This window comes from Oxyura jamaicensis, chromosome 18, assembly GCF_011077185.1.
Source record: "Oxyura jamaicensis isolate SHBP4307 breed ruddy duck chromosome 18, BPBGC_Ojam_1.0, whole genome shotgun sequence".
Taxonomy (NCBI): Eukaryota; Metazoa; Chordata; class Aves; order Anseriformes; family Anatidae; genus Oxyura; species Oxyura jamaicensis.
In genome coordinates this window covers 6,088,709-6,102,097 of record NC_048910.1, presented here as the reverse complement: position 1 = coordinate 6,102,097, position 13,389 = coordinate 6,088,709, and the positions used below count along the sequence as shown (strand labels likewise).

The following is a 13,389-nucleotide window of genomic DNA, read 5'->3' as shown; positions in this document are numbered from 1 at the left end:
GCGTTGTCAGGTGCTGAGTCAACTCCCGTAATAATCATTATTAAAAAGGCTGTTAATTGAGCCCCTCGGGTGGACGTGTGCATCTCCTGAGTCACTGCCTTCTCACCGTGACGCGCACGCTCACTCCCTTCCTGCCGGCTTTTCCCCTCTGCTTCCCCGTGGGATCCCAATTACCCTGGGAATCCACCGACACGCACGCCCGTCCTTCCCCGGCTGCACGTGCAGAGTTCCTCCGATGGCAATGGGCTGGCTCAGCCCCCAGCAGGCACACTCGTGGAGGTGCACGAAGGATCAGGGCCTCTGATCCGCAAGCAGCCAGCCAGCTCCTGCAAAACATGCGGTGGTATTTTTCATGGGAAGAGGAGAAAAACGTTTATGGCTTGAGGAAAAGCCAGACAGCTTTAGCACGGCAATGGCTTCAGCAGTCAGGGTGTTGATGCAAGCAAAGCCTGGCGCAGAGCAGCAAAGATGAGTTTGGGACCCCATAGGTCCTGCATCCCAAGCTCTGCCCAGGTGGTGCTAAGTGCAGGATTCAGCTTTCCTCCAGCAGGCTCAGATCCCTTAAAATCTAGCGCCAGCTGCTTTAGGTAAGGCTGACGGTCACAGGCCATCCTCCAAGGGAAGCTCCCTACCAGCACAGCCACACTGCTCAGAGTGGTCGCCAGCCCCACTGCATGGAGGTGCAGTCCCTGCTGCCAACCTGTCTGGTGGAAAGACACATCCTCAGCTCCCCTGTGGGCCACTCCAAGGCTAGGAGACCTGCTGCTCCCAGCAGAGGCCCTCCGGCCCCTGGAGACCTGGAGCTGGATGGATGCCCGTCACCAGCACGGCGGTGCTAACAAACCGTGCTGAGGAATTACTGCCTCTGAAAATCCGCGACACTAAATGCCAGTGAGCCTCTTTTCCCAGCCGTCACACTAATTGGGTTTGTTTCCCTCACTGGAGCCCAGCCAGGAGGAAGAAAAAGGCTTTTTGTGCTGCTAACAAGATGGACGAGGCAGTGATAATGCCTCCATCCCGTCCCTTCTCTCCATCACCTTGCAAAAGTGGCACCAAGGCACAGACATGTCACCGGCCATTACAGCACCATCTCTCCTGCTCCAGCCTGGACAGAGCAACAAGCCCGCTTTGTTACCCCTTCTCTGCAGGCTGAGATGACAAACCTTCCTCAAGGATCCACCAACAGATTTGCTGGACTTTATTTCCCTCTCCCCATCTCAGCCCCACGCCACCACCCGCTGAACGCGCAGGCACACAAGCACAGCTCCTTCACTGGCGATGGAGCAGAGCTGATCCTAAGGGGGGGGGGGGCGGGGGGGGGGGGGGGGGGGGGCAGGACAGGAGCGGTGATTTTTGCCCCCAGAGCCTTGCTGAGGCATTGGGAAACAGCCTGCCCACTGCCAGCACCACTGCACCGTGCTGGCAAGGAGGATTGGGCATTTCCAGGTGCCCCCGAGACCCCTCCACCTCCCCTCAACCCCAGAGCCTTTTCCCCTGCCTGGCAGCCCTGCCTGGGAACTTTTCCATTCTTTTTGCATCCAGCATCGGTTGCAGGGACGAGGAGGCTTTGCTGGTTTCTGCATGGTGCTGGGCAAGGAGATGAGCACACGGCTGTAAATGCACCCTGCAGCCCCACAGACAAATGCTTCGCTCCCCCATCCATCACCTAAAGGGCACCGAGTCTCTGCCGCGCTATTTTCCTGTCAGGAGCAAATGTATATTAGGCTGTTAATTAAACTACAGCCAAGCTGCTCTCAGACACATCCACTAGGACCTTTTAATCCAACGCGAATTTATAAAAGGGGCCCCTCTGCGGTGAAGCAGCCCTTGGGATTTGTGGAGAGGCAGGAGCTGCTAGCATGGCTGCGTGGGAGCAGCGCAGGGCAGGCTTTGGGCAAATGCCCCTCCAGAAAGGCTCTTGGCCATCCGAGCATCTTTGGAACCATTTCCTCTGTCCGGGTCCCATCCCCAGAGCTGCTGCCCTCATCCCTCTGGGTGGCAATTTCCCAGAGCTCGCAGCAGATTTCTGCTTCTGTCTCGCATGTTTTCTAACAGTGCTGGGCACAATCACTGCCAAGCTGTGATTGTGCCCCAACAAGTGATTTTGGGAGTGATTGTCACTCCCAACAAGTCCCACAGCCCCCGCTTTGTCCCCCGGTGGCTGTGACACCACATGCCACAAGTCAGGCGATGGGTGCACACAGGAGAGCAGCTCCTGATGCAGCTGCATGGTCTGGGCCGCATCCCGTGGCATCACCTCCTGGGGGACACCGCTCAGAGCACGGTGCCTGCCCTGAGAACATCCTCACTCAACAGGCACTCAAGGAACAGGCACTCAAGGACTTCCCAAAGCAACTCTACACAGCCCGGATCTGAAGAGAAAACCCTTTACAAAGGAAGGGCAGCAAGGTGTGACAGAGCTCTGCCTGTAAACGCAGCGGGCCAGGCTGAAGGTTTTACACAAGCCAGCCGGAGCATCAGGAGGGGCTGAGCCCACGAACAAGCACAGCTGGGATGCAGCCAACCTCGTACAAAGGAGAGCTGCAAACGCAGCCCAGGCAGGGAAATCTCAGCTTGGGAGCTGACGGCCCCGCTGAGCCCTGACCCAGGAGGAGCACCGAGCCCATCCCAGGAGGCGCAGCGTACGTCCCGGCCCCAGCACTATTCCTCCATATCAGAAGAAAAACCAACAAAGCCTCCCCCCAGCAAAGCATAACGCCCTCCCAGTCCCACTGCCCCCTCTCCACACATCCACGCCGGTGGTGCCGGGGACCCTCACATCTGGTAGCCCCGACGGAGGAGCTGAGGGAGGCATCAGCACGGAGCAGCCCCACTGGAAGAAATCTGCTCTTGTAGGATCTGCTCCTAAATTTTCCAGGCTGCACGTACAAAACAGGCTGCTGGTGGGGCACACACTCAGACCTAGCTTTGGGTAGAGCAGAGGAACATCACCTGCTGCCAGCTGGCACAGCACACGTCTCTCTGTGTGAGCGTTTTGTGGGACAGAAGGAGCTCTTATTGTCTGTGCCCCCTCATTTAGAAGGGCTAAGGGCTGCCTTTGTGGCAGTGACCTGATGTGCTGGCATTTTAGCTCTGCCTGTCCTTACGGGACCTGACCCAGGACCACAAGGCACTTGCAGGGGGGACCCAGCCCTACTTGGGGAGCTGCAGGAGGGGTTTGGGGCAGGAGCAAGGCCACGGGCAGTTATAGGGTCAGAGAACCGGGAAAAACACACAGTGGTCACCAAAAGCATAGGATCAGACTTAAAGCACCACAGGGAGCAAGATATAATGAGTTGGGGACAGGAGGGGAGGCGTTATGGACAGAAACTACCAGTTTGTGGAGCACCTGCACCCACGCTGACCTGTGAGCAAGGAAAAGGGGGAAAGCCGGGGTCCGAGCTACCCTGTCCCTGGGGAACGGCACCGAGCACCCGCCAGCACTCACCCTCTGCTGACGATGAGGCGCAGGGCATCGAGGTTGCCGTGGTAGGCAGCCCAGAGGGTCGGGGTCATGCCATCCTCGTCTGGCGAGTTGAGGTCCTTCTTGGTGGCTTCCTTCAGCAGGTCCAGGTAGCCGTCCCGGGCTGCTCGGTGGTACTGGTCGTTCATGGTGCCGAGCGGGCCCTGGGCGAGCGCATGGGTGCGTGGGGGGCTCACGGGGTGGGCATGGGGACGGGGAGCTGCCAGGAGGGCCCAGCTCGCCTCGCACAGCTCCGCCGTGCCAGGACACCTGAGAAGTCCTGGCCGGGAGGCAGGAGCTCCTTCCAGCCACGCTCTGCGCTGCTTCCCCTGGGTCCTAAACGTCCTCCGGCGCTGGCGGCTCCTCGCAGGGAACCTTTCACGCGCCAGCTCCGCAGCACATTAAAAGCTCCAATTAAGCAGCATCGCTGTGCCAGGCTCAGCAGAACACCGTGGGTTCAGGGTCACTCAGTAATAGCTTGTAAGGATGAAATATCCCGTAAGCGGAGCTGCACAAAAGTCTCATGGGCCGTATCCTGCCTGCTATCCGCTCCTGAGCCCCCCTCACAGCCAGTGGGGCAGCATCAGTGGGCCGATGGAGCAGGAGCCCCCTGCCTGCACTCACAGCCCCGTCAGCGCAGGAGCAGCAGGGAGCTGTAGGAGCCCCAAACCGCTCCTGTCCGTGTCCCAGTTCTTCTGCCACGGTGTGCTAGAGGGGCTGTGTCTGTCCTCCAGCAGCCTTTATACCAACACTAAATTTCTGCAGGGAGCTGAGCATCCCGAGCGATGCCTCCACCCCAGAGCTGGCTCTCGCAGGATTCCCAGGCCCGGGGCACCCTCTGCTGTCGGGAGACACCGAGCCCGGTGCTGGCTGAGGCACGGGGCTGTCACAGGACGTTGTGCCACGGGGAGAACCGCAGACCCTGGGCCATGCTGCCAGGAGGAGGAATTTCCTGCTCCTCTCCCACACAGCCCCAGCCCTGCAGGACCCCGGTGCTTTGGTGGCCGAGTGCCCTGGCTCTGGGGACGGGGGATCCGGGGATGAGCCCACATCTGCCACCAAGGTCCTAGGATGGCATACAGCCACTGAGCAGGGCTGGGACAGCAGCGAGAAAGGGAGAACAGAGGAAAGGAGAAAGACTGAAAGAGCAGGCTGAAAGGTAATGAACGGAGAGGCAAGAGAAGGAGGAAACCCAAAAAGAAATGCAGCTTATTCTTCTAAGCAATGAAATGCCCCATGAGAGCAGGGTGGCCCCAAAGCAGCCCCCGGGTGCACCTGCAGAAGCTGCAGTGATTAAACCCGGGGTGACCGGCACTGAGTCACGGTGCCGGCTGCCCGGAGACACCTGTAAGTGCCCTGCAGGGCACGCTCGCACCGACGGGTTTGTACTCACCCGCTCGGCCTCCCCGGGCGAGTCCTGACGGATGCAGCAGACACAGAGGTATTTGCCGCTGGGATTCTTCAGGTGAAAAGCAGCGTAGTAATGTCTGCAATTCATTACCGAGGTTATTTAATGATTCGCGTACTATTACTAATTAAGCTTGTTATTACTACCGTGCTGTATGGCGGCTCCCACGGGGGATAGGGAGCATTGCCCAAGGCAGAAAATACTCTTTCCTCTGTTGCTGGCTGTTAAGGACAAATGAGGGAGAATAAATCAGTGCATGTAGCCTGGGGGGGTCTGCACGCCTCTGGCTTCTGCAGACTCTTACTAAACCCCTGCAAAACATAACCATTACCAGCTCCCACGTGCTGCACTGGGGGTCTGGGCTTTCCCTGGGAAAGGCAACAGAGTGAGAACAGTTCAGCTGCCCAACCCCAAAAACCCCAACCTGTGTGGATGAGCACAGCCAGCAGGGTGGGTGGCAGCAAGCTGGTGGCAGCACGGGCAAGACGCACGGAGGTGTCCCCGGGCTGGGCATTGGGGTCACCACCGCTCGTCCCCGCAGTGCCAGGGGCCTGGGGTGAGGCTGGATCTGGTCGCAGGAGCCCTGTCGGGCTGTGGGGTGTGAGTGGCATGGAAGGGCCCGTGCCTGAACTCATAAATGATGAGGAAAAGCTCTACAAGAGGCTGCCTCATAAAGGAATAAGACTCGTCCCTAAAACTGCCCCAGGTCTCACCACCTCGCCTGTTGGGATATCTCTCCTCCAAGAGCTGGAGGAAAAAGTCTCTGCCTCCAACATAGCAAAGGCTTGAATCCCACCTGCCCCATGTTTTGCACCATGGCTTGTTTCTCCTTGGAGCAGAAGTTCGGCTCCCAAGGGCCAGAGAGAGGTGACCCCACCCCAACAAGTGAAGGGCAGCATGCCAGCAAAGGGGAACACGGATCCCGGTCTCCAAATCCTGCTCCGTTCTTGTGCTAAACCTTCCTCCTTGTTGACATTGTGCAAAAGGGGCTGCCCTTGGCAGTGAATAGATAAAAATGCAAATTTCTTCTTTTTCCTCAAAAACTTTCCCGTGTGGGGCAGGCTCATAGCCCTGATGGGAATTGTACGGGGTGAGGCACAGTATTTACCGTGCTCAGTTAACCAAAAAGCCAAGCCCAAAATCGTCAGCAAAAAGAGTTCATCACCTAAAGCATCTTCTTTCAAGGGATGAAATCTTGTCCCTGCAGGGAAATCCATTTGGTGGGGTGGCTTTGCTCTGTCTATGGCAACTGTGACCCTGTGCCCGAGCGGTCTGCGCCTTTCTCAGCAGCTCGCTCACCTCGTGCCCTCCCCAGGTAAATAACCCTTATCTCTCTCCTGCTTCCCCCAAATCAGCTATTGCCTAAAATGGATCATGTGAGTTTCCCTGAGAAGCCCGTGAAGCGCTGCTGCCAGCTCCAGACATGGTGTAAATCACAGAGCCATCCCAACGGGTATAAATTCTTTGGCTGACCAAAGTGCGGCACCAGGGGAACTTCTCAGCCTGGCGAGAGCAGAGATTTGGATTCCAGGCAGCACAGCAGGTTGGTGGAACGGCTCAGTCTGAACAGTTACTTTGCTTTTTGGGCTTTTCGTAGAGAACCAATGAAGACCCAAGCCTGGCACAGAGAAGGGGCTTTAGAAGGGATGAGAGCAGACACAGCTCGTAGCACTTTTACAGGAACTGCTATAAACTACGGTGCGAGGTTCCAAAGACACCCAGGGCTTCCTTACCTTTCAGCGGCCTGCTTCTGAGCCAAGAAGTATGACGTTCTCTCTGAACGTGTAGTGGCTGACATTTAGAAATCAAACCACGTTGGATATTTGCCTCAGGGTATTTGAGGTTAGGAGTGCTTTTCAGGTGCTTTTCCAGTATCTTATATCAATAAATACCAATAAATATGTGGTGTGGCAAACTAGGCATGCTTTGTCAAATTGACCTGGGATCTCCCCAGGCAAGAGCATCATAAGAAAGAATACAGCCTTCAGGGAACCGGGAAGAAAAGGCATGAAAATGAGCCCGTCCTTCTTTTTGTGCTTCCTGTCCCAGCCTTTCCCATTCCCCCATACGTTCTCTCCTCCTCACACCACGTCTCACTTTGGTCCAGCCCTGGAGTATTCAAAATGAAGTGACCTTTCTCATTCACGGCCTCTCCTCCCAGCAGCATCAACCCTCAGCCACAGCATTAGCTGAACCATGACTGAAGAGCCCGTGCGGAAGGACAGCGAGATCCGACGCTCCAACTCCAGCATGGGCTGCGGACACAAGGATGACAAAGCCAGCCTGGCTTCGAGCCAGATAGCACCTTATAGCCACCAGCCCTCCACTCCAGCCTCCAAGGAAGTGTGGAAAAAGGGCGGCCGCATGTTCTCCATCCTGCTGGCCGTGCACTTAGCCCTGCTGGCCTGCACGCTGGTGAGCAGCGGGGCTTTTGAGAAAATTGCCGTGCACGATTACGACGTCTTCTTCCTGCTGACCGTCATGATGCTGATAGTCATCATCTGGATCATCTTCTACCTCGTCAGCACCGCCCGGTGCCCAGATGCCATCCTCTGCAAAGACTCCCACGCTGGACCCATCTGGCTGAGAGGTAGGAGCTCTCGGGGGGCAAATGCTGGAGGTGAGAGCCAGGCTGAACAGTTCACGTGCGCATTAAGTACTACAAGAAGGACCGACTGCCAGGGGCACAGGCTCCTTATCCCGTGCTGGGGTGTAGCATCATGCCCTGCTTCAGGTCTGCTCCTAGTCCCTCCCCTGGCTTCACTGCCAGGTCTCCCTTTACCTGCAAGGGCTCTCAGCTCTTTACAACACCAGGCTCCTTCCCAGCCTTGCCATTTTCCATTGCAAAACCTGTTAGTCCCCGTAACGGTGGAGTGTTGATCCAGATGACTTTCTGAAATCCCTTCTAGCCAAAATTACTCCATGATTTGGGTGGTGGGAGAGGAATAACTGAGGTAGAAGCAAAGCCCCTCCATGACAGTAGTTCCTCCTCTTCCTTTCCCCCATCTGCATTATCCCATGTGCATACATCTCTCCAACCACAAATATTCTGGTTCTTCAACAGGAGGCCTGATCCTGTTTGCCATTTTCAGCCTTGTCATGGATGTGTTCAAAATAGGATATTACTCCAGCTTCTACAGCTGCCTGTCTGCGATCAAAATCATCTACCCCATTGTGCAAGCAATATTCGTGGTTGTCCAGGTGAGGCGGCTGCGCTGTGCCCTGGGGAGTTGCAGAGGGACAGAGCCACCAGGGGAAGGAGCTCCAGTCTCACGGACGTAGGGCAGCTCCCTCTGCGGCAAATGCAGGCGGCTCAATTCAGCCCAGCCTCAGCAAACGTCATCTCCAGCAAACCACAGCAACTTCCAGCTGTGGCAACTCGCTTTGAGGCATTGATTCGAAGCGGTCCCAGCCTGTGACAGTTGGATTTACGCCAGGATGGCTTGCCACAGGCTCTAAGCAGCATGCAGCCAGGTCTTTCCCATGAAGAAGAGAGAGGAGGAGGACGGGCAGGGCAGGGACTGCCTTGCAGTTTGCAGTCCCTGCACAGAGGACCACCTGCTCTGGGACAATACCAATGTGGAAAGAGGTTGGATAGGGACAATTTAGGTAGGAATAGGGTTTGGGCATGGGCAGAGCAGGGGCAGTGGGAGCAAAGGACAGACCGCAGCCAGCAAAAAAAATGGGCAGGCCTATGGGCTCACAGCCTGTGCCCAGCTGGACCAAAGCTAAAGAGAGATCCCTGCTTCAGAACAATGGCTTTCCTGCAATAAAGCTTTCTTTTTCTTCTTGTGTCCTTGCCAGACATACTTCCTGTGGATCTCTGCCAAAGACTGCGTCCATGTCCACCTGAATGTTACCAGGTGAGCACTGCTTCTCTTTGAATCCCACTGGTCCAGAAAAACGGGGCCACTGCGAATCTGCTGCACTCTGTCACTCGGCTGAGATGCAACAAGGGGATAATCCCACCTCCCTTAATGCTAGCCAAAGTTAAAACTGCTGAGTTTCCAGCTAGTCTGAGATCCCAGCTCATACCCACTGAGGTTTATGACCTACCGATTGAGCAGGGCTGAAATCTAGTTCAAGAATACGAGCATCACTCAAGCAGATTAGTATTAAATAAATAATTAGCATTAAATAAAATGCTTTATAGCTGACTTCAGCTTCCCTGTGTAAAGCAAAGATGCAGTGGGCTAGTCAGGCTAAAAAAAAAAAAAAAAAAAAAGAGAGAGAGAGAGAGAGAAAAAAAAAGAAACAAGATCTTGTCCACTTTTGCAACACTGGAGACCAACCCAGCCACCCAGACCTACTAATCTATTCCCTATTGAGAAGCTCCTCCAAAACCAACAGGAGGATTCAGGTTTTGCTAACTCTCATGAGCATGGACAAAAAGTAGGAAGAGAGTAAGAACAAAGCAAAGGGTTAGGACTTCTAGCCCTGACTACTACAGAGTCCTCAAACCACTTCAGGCAGCTCCCACAGTCCCTCTGGTCACACGCACAAGTCTATAACGTGGATGGGAGCAACATGGCCTAGGGCCATTGTCTTAATCTGGGGATCCTCCTCCTTCTTCTGCAGGTGCGGCTTGATGCTAACTCTGACTACAAACTTAGCGGTGTGGATGTCTGCAGTGACAGACGAGTCTGTTCACAAAGCACACTCAAAGTTGAAGAAAAATGTGACAGATGACCTCCTCAGATGGCTCCTGAAAGGTAATTTGCCTATTTGTGAAGCCATCTGGTACAGGAATTGAACCCTTGGGGTAGAAATTGATCTCTAGTTCAGGTTTTATCAGGACATTTTCAGAAGGCCCATCTGGAGCTGAAGGTTCCTTTAAGAGCCGGTACATGAAAAGCCAGGTCTTAATATTCATTTCTTCAATGTGCATCACAGAGGAGAGGGGAAGGTGGAGGGGTCTGGACAAATGGGATAAGAAGGAAGAAGGGAGGGAAAAAGAGATTTAAGCTGCCACCTGTCTAACTTCTTCAGAAAAAGCACATACACCAAAAAGCTGAGGTTGATGCGTCCTTGTTTTCAAAGGTCATGTATTCTTATGTCCTTGGTCTTGTTTTTCACTGATCCCAACCATCCAGTCCTTTGTGGCTGCTAATAAGTGCTGGTCTCTAGCTGTAATGCATCTATGTGTTTTTATCTTTTTCAGTGGGAATGAGAAGTAGCTCAGCTGAAGTTTGCAATTGCAACAGCCAAATCTGCCAGATTTTCAAGAATGGCTACTTCTGGCTGTACCCCTTTAACATTGAGTACAGCCTGTTTGCCTCCGCCATGGTTTACGTCATGTGGAAGAACGTTGGCCGCTTTATAGACCACCACTCCCACCACATCCACCGCCTGAAGTTCAGGCTCTTCCGAAGGACCTTCTTTGTAGGCATCGTGTTGGGCCTCATCATTCTGGTGAGCGGCCTGGGAGTCCTTATCGTTTATGAGGTGCAGGTAAACTCCAGCACCGAATCCAGCAAGAAAGGCCAAGCACTCACCATGTACTACATCTTCAACATCGTGTGTCTGGGCCTGATGTCTCTCGTCTGCATCGGAGGCTCCGTCATCTACCGCTTTGACAAGAGAGACATGGACCGGCACAAGAACCCGACCAGGACCCTGGACGTGGCCCTGCTGATGGGCGCAGCCCTGGGGCAGTACGCTATTTCTTACTACTCCATCGTGGCCATTGTGGCCAGCACACCAAGGGACGCCATCAGTGCACTCAACCTGACCTACGCCCTCCTGATGATCGCCCAGCACACCTTCCAGAACATCTTCATCATCGAAGGCCTTCATCGGCAGCCCCCCAAGGAGGACCACAAGCACGGTTCCCGCCAGAAGGACCTCTGCGGTCTCACCTTTGTCAACGTCAGTGCCGTGTCCCTCCGTGTGCCCGACGGCGGCAGCACCTTGGCACCTAGCACTGCCCCTGGCACTGAGGCCAGCCTTCCTTCCGACCTCGTGCGGTCCCTCACGGCCCCCAAGAAGATGAACTGGAGGAGGAAGTGCTTAAGGGAGATCTCCACGTTCCTCCTCCTGAGCAACATCATAGTGAGTACATGCAGACAGAAGAGTTTCTCAGGGTGGGGGGAGAGGGGAGCAAGCACAAATGGCTGAAAGATACTTGGAAAGGATGGGGCCCATACAAAAACCATCTTTTCTGTGCTTCCACTACACAGGGAGTGGACTTATTTACATTTTTAAGTGCTCTAATTTCCTTGTCATTTAAAAGAGCAACTGTCCCAGAGTTAAGATATTTTAGCCTTTGCTGAGAGACGACATCAGCTATCAACAGAATATCAGACAATAAAATCGGTGGGTACAAAAGAATCAGTTACAGTAGTTTCATTGAGTATCAGTAGATAGTAGAGTAGCTTACTAAACACAATAAAATAGATTAAATCCTTCTCTTACTCACCCAAGGAAAGGATGTTGGGTGGATTCAAAGAAGGATTACAGCTGCACCTTCGAAGGTGCCAAGCTACACATTACATCTCTAGAGAGCCTCCAAATTCCCAGCTGGTCAATGCATCACATCCTCTAACTCACTTTACGTATCAACTGATAAATAACATGCTGGCGACTCCCACCCAACCACACACACTCCGGCTGAGCTTCTGAGCTCAACTTACGCACACCAAGCACGAGCAGCCCAAGCTGCTGCCAGCCCAACCCTACCCATGCTTGCTCCTCCCAGAGCCTGAGCAGGCCACGTCCACGCTGACATACGACATGCTCACCTTCTTCCAAATCCATCTTCTGTGCATGAATTGAAACTGTTCTTTCAGTACAACGCTAGCTCATACTTGATCTTGATTGTGAACAGGAGCTCCTTGCATTGGTCTCACTCTCAGAAGGTTGTTCTTTCTTCATCTCTCTCGGGAGCTGTCATTGCAGGTGCTTGCTCCACCATACACCTTTCTCACCACAGCGTTATTCTCCCATTTCCTCAAACAGCTCTGGATCATGCCAGCGTTTGGTGCCCGGCCCCACTTCGACAACGATACAGAACTGAACTTCTATGGCGATTCCATGTGGCCGGCTATTGTGGACATTTGCCTGCCCTTTGGGATCTTCTACCGAATGCATGCAGTGGCCAGTTTGCTGGAGGTCTACATCATGTCCTAAAGAATCTCTTTCAAGGAAGATGAGATCCTCCTCAAGCAATCCACCTTCCTCCCACCCCAGGGTTGGGAGACTGCCCAGGGGTCCCGAGGGATTCCCAGCACTGCCTGAATCATGTACCCTCGCAGTGTTGGCGTGTTTCTGAACTGTCAGTGAAGATCATCCAAACATAGACCAGATTTTATTTTTGCTACTTGTGTGTGGATGGATGTGCATATGTGTGTCTGAAGTTCTTAGAGCTTAAAAGAAAAAAGGGATCCAGCATAGGATCACAGTAATTACCCTTGATTCATGCAAAGACACATGCTTTCCTTCTTAAGAGCCTGTTCACTCCATGCCACTGACTTACTCTCCCATGGGGTGGGTGCTCAGCCCCGTTGGACAGTCAGTGTCTGCCTGCAAACGGGCCCAATCCTGCCTGCACGCAGAGACCAGTGGGCATGAGGGGCTAACCCAGCTGTGGAAGGCAAAGAAAGGGAAACCACTCACCTTCTGGTACGGCCAGTGAGAAACCACTCCCCTGCAGAGATGTGAAAAACAAGCGATCAAAAAAGGCTTTGGGAAATGCTGGATCCTTCCTCTTTGTATTGCCCATTTCAACTGGCCCTCTCACCCCTTCTCTGTATCAGCCCCTGCTGTTTCCCTTCCTCCTGGAGGAAGCTTTCTGTGCCAGGAGGGAGTGCTGTGCGCGGTCCTGAGCTGGCCCTGACAAGGTTGAAGCACGCTTTTCTCCCATTTTTTCCCAAATCAGGGCTCAAGAACCATAAAGATCCTATGGGCAATACAGAATGATGAAGAGATTTGTTTTTCTTTCTTTTTTTTTTTTTTTTAATAGATGATGATTTTTTTTTAATATGCAAACATTTTTGTACACGAGATTATTTATTGATTTTCACTGTAACTCTGACCTCCTAGAGGGACCTTCTGCGCCCTGCAACACAGCAATCAGTCCAATGCTACAACTCGCCCTTGATCTCCCATGCCCTCAAGGTACGATTGCACTACACCTGCCAGCCCGTGCGGGCACTGAGGCCGTGAGCACAGCCCCGGCATGAATTTCTGGGTGCCTACAGCCCTCCATGAACCATGGTATGGTTGAGGAGGCTTTCAGCCCAGGCAGGACTCCTGGGCTGCAGCAGGTAGAAACGGGCCGTCCACCGTGTCCAGAGGCCAAGCGGAGACGTGGGAAGCCCGTGCCGCCTGGTGTCACTCGGCAGGGAAGATGAGTGCCAAAATGGCACAGCCGAGCTTTGCCTGTGCCCTGAGACATCCAAGGTTATTGTTCAAAGAAAGAATAGTGCACAGGCGGCAGAAATCTTTCAGATTTTTCCTACAGACATGTGTGCATCTGCCAAAGGAAAAAAAAATAAAAATAAAAGGAAATCATGGTATT

The 13,389-nt window shown here is 53.8% G+C and overlaps 2 protein-coding genes across 4 annotated transcripts in view; one reads left to right on the top strand and one right to left on the bottom strand.

The window, feature by feature from the left end:
* Positions 1–4,410, bottom strand: part of USH1G (USH1 protein network component sans) — a 9,581-nt gene extending 5,171 nt beyond the window's left edge. For both annotated transcript variants that reach the window (XM_035342351.1, XM_035342352.1), the window contains exon 1: positions 3,449–4,410. In XM_035342351.1, the coding sequence (XP_035198242.1) occupies positions 3,449–3,612 (164 nt within the window). In that variant the 5' untranslated portion in view covers positions 3,613–4,410. The remainder of the gene's footprint in view (positions 1–3,448) is intronic.
* OTOP2 (otopetrin 2) overlaps positions 1–13,389 on the top strand; it is a 25,396-nt gene extending 12,007 nt beyond the window's left edge. The window contains exons 2-8 of one of the 2 annotated variants that reach the window (XM_035342346.1): positions 6,227–6,414; positions 7,036–7,461; positions 7,936–8,072; positions 8,676–8,734; positions 9,450–9,583; positions 10,033–10,922; positions 11,829–13,389. In XM_035342346.1, coding sequence (XP_035198237.1) covers positions 7,068–7,461; positions 7,936–8,072; positions 8,676–8,734; positions 9,450–9,583; positions 10,033–10,922; positions 11,829–11,999 — 1,785 coding nt within the window. In that variant the 5' untranslated portion in view covers positions 6,227–6,414; positions 7,036–7,067 and the 3' untranslated portion in view covers positions 12,000–13,389. Of the gene's footprint in view, positions 1–6,226; positions 6,415–7,032; positions 7,462–7,935; positions 8,073–8,675; positions 8,735–9,449; positions 9,584–10,032; positions 10,923–11,828 lie in introns of both variants that reach the window. The other variant, XM_035342345.1, reaches the window with a different exon arrangement.